The sequence below is a fragment of the Dermacentor albipictus genome, chromosome 6, assembly GCF_038994185.2.
Source record: "Dermacentor albipictus isolate Rhodes 1998 colony chromosome 6, USDA_Dalb.pri_finalv2, whole genome shotgun sequence".
In the NCBI taxonomy this organism is placed as follows: Eukaryota; Metazoa; Arthropoda; class Arachnida; order Ixodida; family Ixodidae; genus Dermacentor; species Dermacentor albipictus.
This window is the reverse complement of record NC_091826.1, coordinates 49,634,308-49,650,581: the sequence shown is the minus strand read 5'-3', so window position 1 is coordinate 49,650,581 and position 16,274 is coordinate 49,634,308. Positions and strand designations below refer to the sequence as shown.

General features: G+C 47.1%; 2 protein-coding genes across 4 annotated transcripts in view; one reads left to right on the top strand and one right to left on the bottom strand.

The window, feature by feature from the left end:
* The window catches only part of LOC135918673 (tyrosyl-DNA phosphodiesterase 2-like), a 61,191-nt gene that overhangs the window by 40,200 nt on the left and 4,717 nt on the right, over positions 1-16,274 (top strand). The gene's annotated exons all lie outside the window — the stretch shown is intronic.
* On the bottom strand, positions 39-9,933 carry LOC135918691 (uncharacterized). 2 transcript variants are annotated; one of them, XM_070540539.1, is made up of 3 exons: positions 9,870-9,933; positions 2,654-4,511; positions 39-606 (listed from the first exon to the last, which is right to left on the bottom strand). In XM_070540539.1, the coding sequence occupies exons 2-3, from the start codon at positions 3,106-3,108 to the stop codon at positions 309-311; spliced, it is 753 nt and encodes a 250-aa protein (XP_070396640.1). In that variant the 5' UTR covers positions 3,109-4,511; positions 9,870-9,933; the 3' UTR covers positions 39-308. Both variants share the same exon structure in this region; 1 of them encodes a protein (XP_070396640.1).

Here is a 16,274-nt window from a genome sequence, read left to right as displayed (position 1 = left end):
TCTCGGCAATTGTGCAAAACGAACTCAACAACAGCACAAAAGTGTTCCAGCTTTGTTATTTCTGAAACCTTGTACATGTTTCAAACGCACATTTGCTATGGAATTTGTAGCATACCTTTAGCAAAGAGGAAAATCCGTCGGGGCACTGGTACATTTAGTTCGTGCCTGCCTGTGTATTCTAATAGCAATATTTTTTTTTTGAAATGGTCAATATTCACACACGGGGTGCTCAATACTACTTTTGTCAGAGGCTACAGTAGGCTCAGGTTCTCTGGATCCCTGACAAAGTTTTTCACGGCCCAGAGGTTTCACATCCTGCAAATGCTGTCCTTGACATCGTCAATCACAAGGTATCGTCGCATGTGCCTCCAGCAGTCCTCGATCAGGTCATCCAGCTGCATGCGGTCGTTGCTCGGCGATGGATGGCAAACGACTCGCTCCCTGACCACTCCGGCGGCCCGCATAAATCCGTCCATGCTTTCGGTTCTTTTCAGGCGGTCTCGCACCAAGACTGTGAGCTCTGCTTTGTCGATACGGGCCTTCATGGCAACCTCGTCCAGTAGGGCAGGATACCGGGAAACTCGCTCCAGGGCTCCGGTGACGTACCTGCACGTGACCAGTGGTGCCTTTGGAGAAACTGAAATGTTTGCATGGAGTAGCGTGGTGTATACGTCTTTCAGCTAATCTACGGGATGTTACCGGTAGTTTGCGCAACGGTTGCATTCGGTGCATATTGCGAGTGTTCAGTTCTGAAGCCGAGGCTCGCATGATGGGAAAGAGCACGCTAAGGGCAGCTCAACTTTCCACGGAAAAAAAAATACCGCACTGCTGAGCGAGAAGACGGGGGTGTCCATGAAAGAACAAAAGCGCGTGGCTGATAATACAGCTGTCTCGATCAGGAAAGAGTGCGAACAGCAAAAAGTGTGGGGTTTGGGTCGGTCGTGTCACCCGTAGAATAGATACATATCCGGTAGTCTGTTACATTGAGAAAAAGGGTACCTGGAGGAAGCTCTGACGTATGGGGTGGATGATTAGTGGTTATTATGAAATAAAGTTTGGAGACATGCCATAGAAATGGCCAACGAAAGCATGGAGAACTACTGATCACTGGCGGAATCCATTCACCGTGCAGTAAACCTAAGGAAGAAGTTACCATTTATACCGGATAACACTTTGGAGCAAAAAAAAAAAAATAGCACTAGGCTCATTCCTCGGCGCGTTACTTTTGTCACGTTACTTGTGAAAGCAGGCTCAGATATGAGCACTGTTGAAGAGCTCTTGCAACTGTCACCAGAATTGTCCGCTCACATCGGAAATACACTGACTTACTTGTTTGAAAGCTCTTATCAGGCCGCGTCATTCGCAAATAAGGGGGAAAGGCCGCTCCGAGAGAAAACTACGGCAATGATAATCAAAAAACAGGTACCATCACTTTTATATCTTACCTTAAGTTACTGCGCTCTTAAAAGTCGAGCTCTGAGGATGCGATATTATACCTGCGGTACCTTGTATATCGTAAGTGCATGCGCGAAGAATTCCGCTGGAGTTATCATAATAAGTATACACTTTAACTTTGCGGGCATAGAGTGCACACAGAATGAATACACGCAAGTGAAACGCAAACAATGAATGCATTCAAAATTTCCATTGTAAATGTATTTTCATAGATAGTAAATTGAACATACGTCTGCAAGGAAACCCTGCATGGCGACATTATTTAGGAAACAGTGCTTCAAATGGGGGGGTCCCCCAGTATTACGGTTTGAAACAAGTGCCCGAGTTTTGCTATGCTTGTTTGAAATTCAAAGCAAGCCGATAGCGCACAGGTCTTTCAGAGTAAAACGACAACCGCATATACGCGAATAATTTCGGTGATAAAATTCCTTAAAAGAAGATTTAGCTCGAAGCCAAATTCAGCTCCTTAGTTCAAGTGCGTGTAGAACGCAGAACGCCCATTAGATAACTGCTGAAAAGACTGGAAATAAGTTTGTCACATGTAACATGGAATACATTCTTGCGACTGCAGGAAAATTATTCCCCTTTGGACCTAAAATATTTTGCATGAAATTCTGAATATAGGAAATAGGAAAAAGAACAGAATCATGAAGAACTCACCACGATGATCACGTTATTGCGATGCACTTAAACGATAGCTCTATCTATCACACAGCTTTTATATATTGGTCTGAACACGTCATGACACGGTATTATTACTTGGCGCAGGTTACTCTCCCAAACACTGTGTTGCCTAAGTTTTCCATCGTTTTCATGTGTAACTCTGGCACTCGGTAGATGCTTTAATACCCGGAGCGGCAAAAATTGAACGGTTTACCTTAAAATCTCATATGTACCTTTCAAAATTTAACTTTTGTACGTGTCTTTAGTGGTACTTCTCGAAGGGTCTCTGCTCCCGCTGCCTTTGAACGGGATACCGTTTACTAAAGCTGTATATTTTTGGACCTACAGTGTAGCTAAACTATTGTTTTCCTAATTAGTACTGTATGTAGGCCAGGTGTCGAGCGCTCTTTGGCTAATGAGCGGAACAGATTCAGGAGATGTGGCCGAGAGAAAACAGAAATGATTCTACCGCACTGAGAAGGGGACGACACAGTTTCTAACGCAAAGCGCCACATCGTTTGCATCGTGTACGTACCTGTCGCAATCTGAAGCCTTCTTTATTCGTGCAGCTCGTGCGACCAGACCCGAGTTTCGCAGCGTCGCCTCTCGCACAGCCAGCCAGTCACCTGCGGCATCGGCCTCCACGTGAGCCAAGCAATCCACTTCCAGCAACGTGCAGTTGTCCGCAATGCCCTTCGACAGTTGTCGCACAAAGGCGGTGGTGTCTCTCGCGGTCTCGTTCATAAGGACAACCGACCTGATGCTCCGGCTTCGTTTAATAGCGTCCGCCAAACCCTCCATGTCTCGAGTGGTCAGACACTGATGGTAAAGCATCAGCTTCCTCAAGCTCTTGTTTCGAGACAGGGATTCTCGCACGACCGACCAACCCGGGTTCGCGCCGAGGGCCTCGACCTGTTGGACTTCAAACGAAACAATCAGGTTGAGGTCTCGCAGCACGCTCGTGGAATTTAAATATTCGGCCAGTGGCATAAAGAGTCTCCGGTTGCCGCAGTCTACGCGGATGCTCAACACTGTCACGTGCTCACAGCTTGGAAGTAGATGCAAAGCGCACCCAAAACGTCGTGGCGTTCCAAGGGGGAGAAATGTACTGCCTGGAACGCTTTGCAGCGTATCAAGTCCACGTCGGCTATGTGCCCGTAGGTTCCGATAGAAACTGTTTTGTCGGAGCCACTTGCCGTGAGCATCGAGCAGACTGGCCGTAGCAGTTCACCGTCAAACCGTGCATCGATGTGGACCTTCTTTAGATTTCCGTTTTGCGGCAGCGCCGTGATAAATGTGGCCCATTGTGATGGGAGGAATATCTGCAGTGGAAGGCCCACTTCTTCCAGCGTATCATTTTGAATGACTTCGCGGAGCCAGCGGTCGTAAACGGCGTACAGCTTAGGCACGTGTCGAACTGAAGTCGATACGGTCAAGTTGCGTATTACTCGATTCTTGCTGATCACCCCAGCAACCAACTCCGCGATTTCTTCGTCTCCAGCGAACACGTAGATGGAGAGCTTCTCGATACTTCTATTTTTCAGCACGCCTTCAAGAATAGCCCTTTGGGTTACCTTTTTCACCACCTCGTCAAGGGTCACTGCATTTAGAAACCTAGTCGTGCCAAGGTATTCGACTAAGCCGTGTGAGTAGAACTCGCATTTGAATCCGCAACTCTGCAAGTATAATTCTTTGATCGCAGATTTGCGTAAGAATTCTCTGACGAAAGTATCCGCTGCCGGTCCTTGTATCAAAACGCCGTTGAGATGTAGGCTCTCCAGAGACGATGAAGCTCGCTGAAGCGCCGACAGCGCTGCTACAAAGCGTTCCGTGGAATCCTGGTGCCATAAGTCGGCCTCGCAGTGAAGTGTTTTTATATTTGTCAAGCTGGGTATCAATGCAAAAACGAAATTTAATGCTTTCCCTCCCTGGATGTACAGTTTCACGGTCTTGATCGCTGAACTATGACGAAGAGCCTCCAGTACGTAGAAGTCTGGGTTTGTGTCAAGGAAAAACTTGAGGTCGACGGAACCAATGCAGTGATGAGTACTGAGCAACCATCGAAGATGGTCCTGGTTCTGTGGCAGCTGACGTAAGTGAACATTACCAGTTAAGTTCATTAGGCACAGCTGGCCAGACATTTCCGCCTGTTCTCGCAGCTCAAAGTTGGATGCCAGAAGGAGCTTGTTCCAGATGGAGAGCTTGTCGGCGATCTGGCACGTTTGGTTTTCTGCTCCCGTGCAAGGTACGCAGTGGTCGGTGAGGTCAACTTCGGAACCGTTCATGTCATTGTTCATGCCGGTCTGTTGAATACTGTTTGAGGTGATACCTGGGTAGCCAGCAATGTCTGGCAGTCAGGACTGTCGCGGAGGCTTCGGAGTTCGCCACAGCAACTGCGTATACATTACGAAAAGAAGTGATGAATCATTGGGGAGTTTTTGCTCCCCTTTTTACCCGAAATTTTCGCATTTGTACATCTCACTTTTTTCACTGCGTTAACTTCTCGCATATTGCGTTATTGACGTCGCGTTTCGTTGCCTGTTCACAGTGGCTCCATTCTAATGGCGAGTGAACGCAAAAAGCATTTTCGTGTTTACATTTACCTGCACATTTCTTAGTTAACGAGCAACGTATTTTATGTGCTGAGCTGGCTTTCATGCCTAGAAATGCTGATGGAAGCGAGGGAAACTTGACACAAAGCGTATAGCTGGTTTTCTAACATTGTGGAGTGAATAAGCAACTGTCGATTGTCGAATGATAGGTTGGGTGGTTAATCATTTACTTTACGAAGTATTACCTCAGATTACATTTCATTGTTCTTTTCTCTACAAATGCACTCTCAATAACTAGAAACAATCTTGAACACTTTGTTCCAGTTTTTTTTTATTTGGCACTGTGTTTGGGCGTTACACGCTTGCCGAGCCTCAGGTGGCCTAAACTAATCTGCGAACCCCCAAATGGCCACATCTTTTTTCTCGTGTTTTGCTTTCTCCCGCCATACCCTGCCACTTTATTTATTACCTAAAGGCTACAGCTTTGAATTGTGTCGCAAGAATGGTTGAAAAAAGGCGGCGACGGCTGCTTATGGCGTTGCACACCCTAACAATTCTTGAAGTGAGCATAAGGATAAACCGTCAGAGGTAACTGCTTTGCAAGAGGGGTTCGCCATTGCTGCTCTTGCACAGATGTAAGCGATCAAGCCTGTAAGCCGCGACTTGGGGGGATCAAAACTCTAACCAGAAAGAAGGACAGATTAGCTCCCGAGCTATTGGAAAACCTTTATCATGGAAAGAGGCGGCATAAGCCTCAGCGCCACGTCGCTCTACCAGCGGGCCGGTGAATTCAGAACATTAAACAAAAGGGCACAAAATCCATTCTGCTCACCGCAATCTACGGTTTTCGTGCGTTTATTAAGGATTTTTTCCGGCGGTCATGAATGCGCGTCCGCTAAGTGCCTTCATTATTGATAAATGTCACGCGTATCTGTTTCGATAAACATGGTTGGAAACAGCGCCCGTCCTATCATACCTTTATGTGTCCTCGCCAAGGAATGTAGCGCTGGTTTACATTCTTTGACTCGTGGGCTCCCATATGAATACGCGAGAACCGAGAAATTCGCTTTTACAGAAATCACTGCATTGGTGATATCGGCGTATGACGCATATAAATGAGAATGGTAAAATCCTGTGACTGCAGGAAAGCAAATTTTGATTGAGGGTGTCAAATAAAACATGGTCTTAAATTCTCAAATTGAAAAAGAAAAAGAACAACTCGTGTGCAGAAGTTCTCACTAAGCAATCAAGAAGGCTATAACTCTGTAGACTGCACATAATATTACATTTAAATCGGACAGAACAGTAATACATATTGATTTGAAACGTACCACTAATTTTGAGAAAATTTGCCCAACACTTCTAAACATTCCAGTAGTTCCACGTAAACTGTAAATTCAGATATCATGGGCCCTATAAAGCAAAGCTATTCGAAGCTATTTCAAGTGATTTTATGCAATCAGCTATCGACAATTGCTCAAGCATTCTTGAGTCACCGCTACTTCGCTTTTATGTCATGCGGCGTCACTAATGCCACGAAAACTGAACAACTGATACGACCTATCCACGCTTACTATGCACGATTAGACCGAACTAACGAAAAATAATAATTTCAGATTCCCCGCCTTCTTCGCCATTAGCCCTCCGCTATTGGTGAAAAGCTTTCTGGCTGCGTATAGTTCGCTTGCCTGACACGCGACGTCACAAAACAGTGAAAACCCATCACATCAGACTGACGTCTACGCAGTGAGAGATGCATTGATATACCGAACAAAATTGAATTTTCTTTTCACAATAGCCGGAGGTTGCTCCATTCTGAAAGGAATTGGAGATTGCTGCCCGGCGATCTCTCCGACAATGGCTATACTGTTTCTGCCGGAGAAAATGGATTGCATTGCGTACAGTAAAAATTTTCGCGCGAGTGCATTGCATTGTCGAGCCCTCTCGGCACGTATGCGACATTTCTTTGCTGACTTTTGTTCACTGTGGATCTCTTTTAGCGGCATTTTCTTGGCATTTCGTTGTACGCCGTCACGATTTTCAACCACCCACATAAAGCTAGGCAAGGGAAAACGAGCCAGTCGCTGACGCCGGCACCCCCTTCGTCATTCGGTTATCTACTTTCACTCCTCTAGCAAGGCCCCACCGAAACCGTCTACAGTGCTTCGTGCTCCTTGTCTTCTTGTCAGCGAGCCTACTGCGTCCTATTGTGAAGCAGAGAGAATCGCATTTGGTTCATAGCCTACAATCTGAATCTTAATTGATGAAGGCAACCAAATGAAAGAACATCTCTGAGAAGCGTCGTTTCTGCGTCAATCGATAAGCGTTGGCCCGTGGAAGTCTCATTCCGTCCGTCCGTCCGTCCGTCCGTCCGTCAATCCATCCATCCATCCATCCATCCATCCATCCATCCATCCATCCATCCATCCATCCATCCATCCATCCATCCATCCATCCATCCATCCATCCATCCATCCATCCAATCCATCCAATCCATCCAATCCAACCAATCCAATCCAATCCAATTCAATTCAATCCAATTCAATTCAATCCAATCCATCCAATCCATCCAATCCAATCCAATCCAATCCAATCCATCCATCCATCCATCCATCCATCCATCCATCCATCCATCCATCCATCCATCCATCCATCCATCCATCCATCCATCCATCCATCCGTCCGTCCGTCCGTCCGTCCGTCCGTCTAGTTTCTCACTACAGGGAAATCTGGCGCTGCTGCGCTGCGGTATGCATGGGAGTGCCGGTGTATTGTGACTTCGAATTGGCATCGTTCTCGGAGAGACAGGACACCTTGAAGGCGTGCTTGGCAAGTGCCGTTCCGTCTGTCACAGTGATTCATTTTCTACTAAAACAGCACGTGAAAAGCTGTTATAGCTTAATTGTTACGCGAAAACATGTTTTGTTTATCTATGAGAACTTGTTATTGCGTGTACGGCTATATGTTATGTAAAATGTATCAGTGGGCCGCTAAACCTGGAGTGCGGATGACAAGGTTCGCGCTCGCTTTGAAACAGTTGGTCATCTGTTCTCGCCTTTCTTTGCTTGGTCATGCATTGTAGGTGAGTAAAGATGTAATATGCCTGAATGAAAACATATCATGAAGATTTTGCTTTGAGAACGCGTTATTTATGTAGCCATATCCACCTTTTAGACGAAGCCTCTTACAACACCAGCCAACACGAGCCTCGCAGACACATATACCGTCATTCCCATGACGGCACGGTGGCGCCAGATTTCCCTCTAGATGTTATAGTGAGAAACTCTATGCATCCATCCATCGCGCTCGGCCTCACGCTTTTGCGGAAGCGCGCGCACTCGCGGAGCTCCTTGCTTCGCAGCATGATGATGATAGTGATATAAAGAATGTGAAGACGAAGTAAAAACCCGTGAGCGAAGGAGCGTGCCCAAGCCTCGCCAGCTTGGCCTGCTTTTTTTTTCAGCATATCCTTCTCAGTCTACATCAGGTGCAACGCTGTGGAAGCTACGCAAGAAGTCCGGTCAGCAAAATGTATCACTCCGCGCGTTTCCGTCTATGCCTCGTTGCGCGCCAGCGGTGTTTGCTCACGCGAGCATGCGCGTCAGGTCGCCGCGACGGGCTGCAAGTTAAAAAAAATAACCAAAAGCAAAGTGATTTGAAACAATGCGTTAGCAGCCCCATAAATACATCGATTGTTTCTAAGGGTAAATCTTTTGTTGTTTTTTTTTCATACAGAACTGCGCTCATATGGAGTTTTGCGAAAATCTTGTCAAAAAACATCGAACTATTTCCCAAATACGAACGCGGCCACTGAATCAAGTATCTCTAGCCTCCACGGCATTGCACCTGATGCATGAAACGGAATATAGGTGCCATGGGGAAATCCGAAGCGGCCACACCTGCTCACCATAGGCAACTTGCTGCTATGCGCCGTTACGCGTAGGCAAATGTCGGTCACGAAGTTGGGACTTGTAATTAAGACTACTTTTAACGCTTCCCGTTCCTGCGCGATTTGCATAGCGGAATCCGGCGAGTGCATGCGAGCTGTAGCTTCGTTCTGCCGAAGCTCGAGTTGTCGCGAGCAAACACGACGATGAGGGAGCACGGGACGCACCTGCCAAAAATGTTTGGAAGGGCCTGGCTGGCTTTAGAACGAGAAATGTGTGCTTGCTGACGGTGCCTCATATACTGGCACGGCCGCGCTGCTGTGCTCACGTTCCAGTGCCACCGTGCTAATGGTTAGAGCAAAGGGCTGGCGTACAATACTCTACGGCAGAGGCTCGGTTGCTCAATCGGGCGCACATAATTTTAATTTTATGGGAAAGAGACGGGACAGGAACCTACCTGTTCTCCGTTTCATACTCAGCGTGCAACTCCGTGGAAAACTAACGCGAGAACTTCGACAGCCTAACCTCGGTAATCAGAAATGCATCTTAAATTGAAGCCGGCGTGCTTGACTTCATATATGTGACGCCTGCGGGAACATGCCGAAGACGCTCACTGCGTTTTCTTTGTGCCTTCACGACGGGCGTCCTTTAGAATAAGTGAAGCACGAGCTTCGAGTCAATATGCGTTTCTGTACACGGGGGTACATGTACAACTACAAGAATTTCAAAGGTGAATGCTGGTGGTTTGCACGTGTCCGCGCGAGCCCAGCTGCCGGAGGCGCGTGAAACGCCGACACGGGTTGCCAAACAAAATAGAAAAAAAACACCGAAAAGGAAGACAACGAAACACAGAAGCATCTGAAACAATGCAATAACTGTCGTAAAATATAGTGTGCGTTCATTACTAAGGTTATAAACTTTTTCTTTCGCCTAATTGTTACCGTAAACAGAGAGATATTGCGGGTAATTGCCGTTCGAACGCAGCTACTGCGAGAAGCATGGCTAGCTAGCACCCACAGCTTTGCAAGCTACGTGCGAAGCGGACTACACAATGTGGCGTAAAACACATGATAGTTATAGGGTCTACCCTGTTTCGACATCCCCTTCAATCTTTTCATCGACAACCTGCTTTATGGCATTCCTTTGGTGACCTGTTCATTAAGACTACCGCTGCAGGATAACATGAACACAAATAAAAACGTTTCCCACAATAATAATTCCCTGGCAAGAGCGAATCGCGTCTGCTGCGGCTTACGTTAAAGGTATCCACCTATTTGAGTTGCGTTAAGCGAAAAGTGCGTTTGTTACTCACCAAGGCAGTTACCGCGAACGGGGCAACCAGGTCACATCATTCAGGGCTAGCAGCAACGACGTTTTTCTCCTTGGCAATGTTGATGATGATACCTTCTACAATGGCACAAACCCTCCTAGAGAGATGTTGTTTCCTATCGAGCATCTGGCGCCTACCCACTGCAGGGGATTGGCCAGAAAATGGATGGATTATCCGTCGAAAGTGGCGCATAGCCACTACACTGTATCGACTGTGAAAAACCGTCTTTTACCACAAACAAGTATCAAATTGATTAGGGCTTTATCTGATTGCTGCGGAGTCCATATTTCTCCGGGTGCGTTTGCCCATATGCAATGGATGATCATTATTAAATTTTACAGGAACCTTTAAAAGTCCCTGTGGCAGTTAGGATAACTCCATTCCCTCAGATGGAATAGTCAAAGAAGCGAATATTACTGGCACGAGAAATTGAAACACATGAACAACAAATTAACAGAAATTTAGTAAAATCTTGTTAACTGAATAATTTGTTGTGAGCCAGATTTAGCGGAGGCAAGGAACACACGTTTTGACAGGTTGGGATCGGAGAGTCGACTGGCTTTATTCTAAAGTAAAAGCCGGTTTGCCAAGTAGCAGTGGTGGCGCCCCAGCCGGGCAGCCGCTTTGGTTCCAAGAGAGCAGGGGGCAATGACCCCACCGGCGAGGCATGGCTATGTAAACTGGATTTCCGTGAAGCGGGGACAACGTCGCTACAAATTCGTGGCACATACTTCAATTTCTGAATTGCAGCCGGTGAGCTTGGGAGGCGTACCCACACACACCCTGCGATCTCCAATTACCGGTGTCCTGCGCCAACCGATTCCGAGTGGCGCCTGCGAATTACCTGATTTCATCGCCCCACGTAGTCTTTCCCGTCCTGCAATCATTAAGTGGAGGTCAAAGGTTATTATTATTATTATTATTATTATTATTATTATTATTATTATTATTATTATTATTATTATTATTATTATTATTATTATTATTATTATTATTATTATTATTATTATTATTATTATTATCCACTTAGAATAAATTTTCAGCTGGTCACCAGTTCTGATATATTCATTGCCACAGTATGCGACGAACTAAATAGGTGTTCTAGTTACTTTTTGCTTCATTTAATCCATAAGAGAGCCTTTTATAGAAAAGTGAAGCAGTAAATTTTCACCACGAGTTTGATGACGCATGTCTCGAAACCACGCCATCCTCGAAATGTGTTCCTATACTCCCTCTCACAAGCTGGTTGCAGCACGGTGGCAGCTACAAGGATTCTTAGCCAAGAGCAAGTACGAATGCCCCTCGAGGTCCGCACCACGTCGTCTGCTCAGCGTATGCTCACCGTGCTGTTATATGCTCCACGTTTGGCGGATTGTCCTCCAAAATTTTTGACGCCGCAAGCACGAGCTGCGTTCACATGCACGCGACAGCAGGGCTTCGTTTTACCTGTACGCTTTCCATACCTTGCAGCCTCCTCTCCTTAGCAAGTAGTACGGACGAATGCCCTTACAAAGGTTCACCTGCGACACAGCGTCTGCTCGGCGTCTACTTGGCGTTTTCTCGCTACCGACATAACGTACCATGCCAGCTATGCATACAATGCATATCCTGTCGGCTTATGCCATCGTTTCCCCACACGCAGTGGCCAGGATATACGTCGGCTAGAATAGTACCCGGTGCGTTGTTTCTACAGCGCAGTACTGCTTCCCTCAAATCGCACGAACACGTTCCCGTGTGTTGTCAGAACGCCGGCCCGGAAACATCACAACGAAGCAAGGCGGGCCCGCATACGCGCAAGGACCACTACGTTAGTTCAGCTCATTTCTTACATCGTGGCCCATATGCAGAGACAACGTGCTCTTGCGTGTGTAGTACACGCACGAGCTCAACGCCGGAAGCGCCCGCAGGAGGCGCTGCGGGCGACGGGAGGCCGAGGCTAAGCGACAACGGCGACAAAGCCCGGTGGTTCGAAAGCGCTAAGCGGGGCCCACCGCGAGCGTGTTGCAATACGGGAACGCGAGGTCAACGCAAGGCGACAACGCCGACAAGACCTTGCAGTTCTGACTGATGCTTTTCGCGGTCATCGTGTCTTCTCTGTTAAGGTGTCTACACACGCCACACCACGGGCGTTTACTTATTAAGCTTACGTTTATTGCAATTCATGCTGCGCTTACAGCTGCGACCCTTTACACTTTGTGCGATATTCGAACACGTTGCTATGGCATTCATTGCTTCGCCGTTATGGCGAAACTGTGATGCTTTTTTATACACGCAGGCGCACTGGTGAACTCCGGAATACGAGTCAGTTACGACAGCCTTCACTGACTAGCCGGGAGTGACGTAACACGGATCTACAAGTCCAAAGCATGACGACATGTAGCATTTGGAAGGAAGGATCAATGACTACTGCGCTAATGGCTTTAAAATTTTCCTGAAGAAAAACAATTAAAATTACGCATATTTCATTGCGATAGCACTTATACAGACGCTAGGCGCATGCGCAGCTCGAGCGCGGAGGGTTACGGGGTCTCCATGGAGGCGGGGTGCCATTTGGCTGCCAAAACGACGAACCAAAATGGACGCACTATCAACGCTATGCTCAGTTGCGTCGGCTAAGAGCAGCCTTCTTAAGGGTTAGGAGAAGTAATTAATCAGTAATAATTAGATACTGGTGACATTGAGTATAGCCAGAAGGCAGCAAACCAAAGAATTTAGTGTTAGCATTGCGTGATCCAACCTGCGCATGCCCAGTACGCTGTCGACGCTGCTGCGTTTCTTTACAGTTCCCTAGAAAGTATTATTTTAGGTCACGTGTTTCTCATAGAAGTGGAGACGGCATCGCATACATGAACATGTACGCGATGCTTAGGCGCACGTCGAAGAGAAGCCGATGCTGACACAAGAATTACAAAAATAAATTGTCGGGTTTAAAGAACAGGATTTTTTCTTATTTCTCACATGTATAGCAAGCATGTTAACCTACCCATTCATGTATCACATATATTTTTAGTCAGGACACCAAAGCTACATTTTCTTTAGCTTGAAACGTAGCCCCTTGCAAGCAATTTAGAAATGCAAGGCTTTTTTTTTCGGGCGATCGGCTAAAACATTGAAGAATCAAATATTTATTTGGCCATGCTATGTACATAGAGCGGCCATTCTGTTTAATTTGTGTGCGCCGTATTTTCTCGCATTCCCAGAAAAAAATTGAAACTATACAATTTTGCTCGCTGTTACCCGTGCTAAAAGCACCCGAAAAATTCAAATATTTGAGAAATTGGCTATTTTGGCCATCACACCACTTCACTGTCTCACCAAGCACACCACTTGAACTGCTAGATTATAATATGTTCCTTTGAAAAGAAATGTTGATTGGTGTCTTCAAGCTCAGTTGGGCAAAGAGGAAAAGTGTGGGCAAAATGCTAAAAAATTTGCGGAAGAAAAATAAACCTGTAGAATGAGTCTCTAACTTAAGAAAACATCTGGAATTGTTTAGCTATATCTGTAATGCACGAAAACATGCTGGTCGATTTGCCGTGGAGTGACCCAATGAACAACAAAAGAGCCATGGTGTACGGAATGGTCCTAAATATTCATGTGAACCTCTTAGTGCTACTGGATGCGCTTGAATACGCTGTATGTGTGTGTGTTTATTTTTAATGAGTCAGCAGCCGGCACACTGGTCTAGCTCAACGTCCCTGACTTATTGACTTATTACCGGTATTGTATTTCGCGATAGTTGTACTTCCTCTGCACGCGAGCCAAAGGTATGCAGCTCTCGTCGATAAACTACATTGTCAGCCGCGTATTCGAATGCTGACTGGTATGATGTCAGATATCAATATTTCTGAAATTTCATTATCCTGGTCTCGAACTATGAGCGAAGGAGTCAACAACACAGGTCCGAAGATTCGTGCCCACTGGGGCCCATAATCTCCGTCGCGTGTATTTGACTGTGCCCGACGCCATCGCTCAACCATCACACAAATCCAGAGAGCGAAGCTCGGAGAAAACGCCTAACACAAGGAAAGCGTTTCATTGTAGACGACGTCGGTGCAACCAAACTGTTATAACCCATTCGCATGATGCGCGTGAGCCGAAGCTTCAGCGAGCCAAGGGTGCACAACATGGAAATGGCACCGCTACAAAGCTGGACCACTCCTAGTGGCAGTGATACCATCACAATGTGATGACCCTTTATTTAGCTCGATAGCCATCCGGGAGGCACTCCGGGCAGTGTACGATTGATACGCGCTAGTTCAGCCACGTGTCTACAGCGTAGCCTGCCAAAGAGGTACGACGAAATGTTGCACGCACCCAGCAGGGATCAAGGACATTGGGTAAGGCCAACAAGAGAAAGGGGGTTGGCCGGTTGAGCCAGAGGTCCTTACGCAACGTTTCGCTAACTTTCCGACAGTTTAAACCCGCACCCACCTTCCCGCTAACGTCTCTAGTCGCAAGCTGGGAGGAGGCGCGAATTGCCAGCCAGACGACCAGATGGAGTAAGCCCCCTGGGCCCTCGATGGTGCACGACATTTCGTGTTTCGCGACCCCGCTGCTAACCCGCGGCTCTCTGACGTCAGATACAATGAAAGGCGTCGAATCCGCGCGAGCGAAGTGCACACCGGTGAAGCCGCGTTCCAGACAGCATTTCCTCGGGCTAACGTTTAGTCTAAATGAAGTCACTCAATGTCCCGAAGGTATGGCGCAAGGCGGCTTTGCCTCAGGATGACCCTATCAACGGCGGTGCACCCTTTACAGGATTATAGTGCTTTGTTAATATTTTTTACAATTTAGGCGCTAAGATCGCCAGTGCCGTTCATTTAACCTACTCTGCGACTAGTTCACGCTTTTCGCTTCGTTGAGACTTACATTTCATTACCATTTACTACTCGCTACAGTACTCTTCGGGCGCAAAGAAAGCCGTTCTTTACGGGCGCTTGTTTTCGAACAACTACCCTTGAGACGCCGAGAAATTAGACAAGCGCGGACGGGCAATGGAGAGCTTGAAGTGGGCGTACTGGAGCTGATACAGGACGTTTACGCTGTCGGCTCAAGAAACGCATGCAACGTGCATTGGGTGGCCGTTCTGCAAAAGCCAGATCAGAAGAAACGGTTCTTGATAAATTCATACGTCTGGTTGAGAACAAATCGAGTAGAAATTGCATCGTCATGAAAGGCAGCTATAACGCAGACAAGGAGGGAAACGTGACGCGACAGGAACGCACTTGCGGTCGGTTTCGTGATAAACCCCACGGTAGACTTCATCCTCGTGAAACCCAAGATACCTTTGGCTGCGACGCCTTGTCAAGAGTGTGACTCGACGGAGCGGATCGGACGAAAGGGCGCACTTTCTGTTGCCATAGCGCGCCAGGTGTTTTGACAGGAGAGAGGGCATCGCCGCGACGCCACGTCACCCTTGCTCTCCCTCTCTCTTGGCAAGCGGCGTGCTGTCCGCATCTCTCTCTCACTCACCCCACTAGGCTTAGCTGATGGGCGCGCCTGCCGGCCTTGGCGGCGGGTACTGCTTCCCCACTCTCTGTTCGCGTAGGACGTAGGTGGTATGAGGCGTTGGCACCGCAGGCTGCTGCTGCTTGCTGATTTGGACAGCACATAGCACTTTGATACCTTACACGCAGCGCAAAATTCGAAGGACCACTAAGACGCGTTCAAATTAGCATGATTGCTTTTGCATTCACAACTTATAAGAAGTGGCCAAGTTCCCTGGGATTGTTTCTCTTTTTTCTTAATAACTCCTGCAAAAATTACGAATGCGATTAATTGCTTTTCAACACAAAGCCTATTGAAGGCAACAAAGCGTCAAAAGAACGACAACATAACTTATAAGGATAACTTTTGTAAGACTAGACTGCGTACACTAGCGAAATACTGCGATAATTCACGACGTCCTGGCGAATTTTTTTTAGCAACTGCTGACGAACGTCACCACTCACTTCTTTTTAGTGCCTTCCGTCCCTTGCGAAGTTTTCTGTCAGGATAAGCCGGTGGTGGCTGTTTTGCTGTTGTGGTATAGCATAACCTAAATGCAGGAATCCATAATATTTTTGCTCTGTATCCCCTAAAGAACTCAGATTCAGAAACATTTGTAAACTAAACACGCACACAGATACACAGAGACCACGGGTTTGCTTCTGGCAAGCAAGAAAAGGAAAAAACATTTATTTTGTGCGATATTTTGTGTCGCATCTTCGCGAATGTGACAGCGTCGAGAGTTACGCTGGGCGCGCCTCAGCGCCTCGCGTCGGGATAGTCGAGGAGCGAGCGCTCTCCTTGGTGCGTCCCTCACCAGACAGGCTTGAAGGTTTAGGCAGGCCGGAAATGTCGCTGGGTGGCGGTGAGCTTTCCGGCCTGTCTAAACCCTCAAGG

Coding starts and splice junctions, on each gene's coding strand:
- LOC135918691 (XM_070540539.1), bottom strand. CDS start 3,108: ATGCCACTGGCCGAATATTTAAATTCCACGAGCGTGCTGCGAGACCTC. Junction 607..2,653: donor AAGGCTTCAGATTGCGACAG/GTACGTACACGA, acceptor GGTCACGTGCAG/GTACGTCACCGGAGCCCTGG.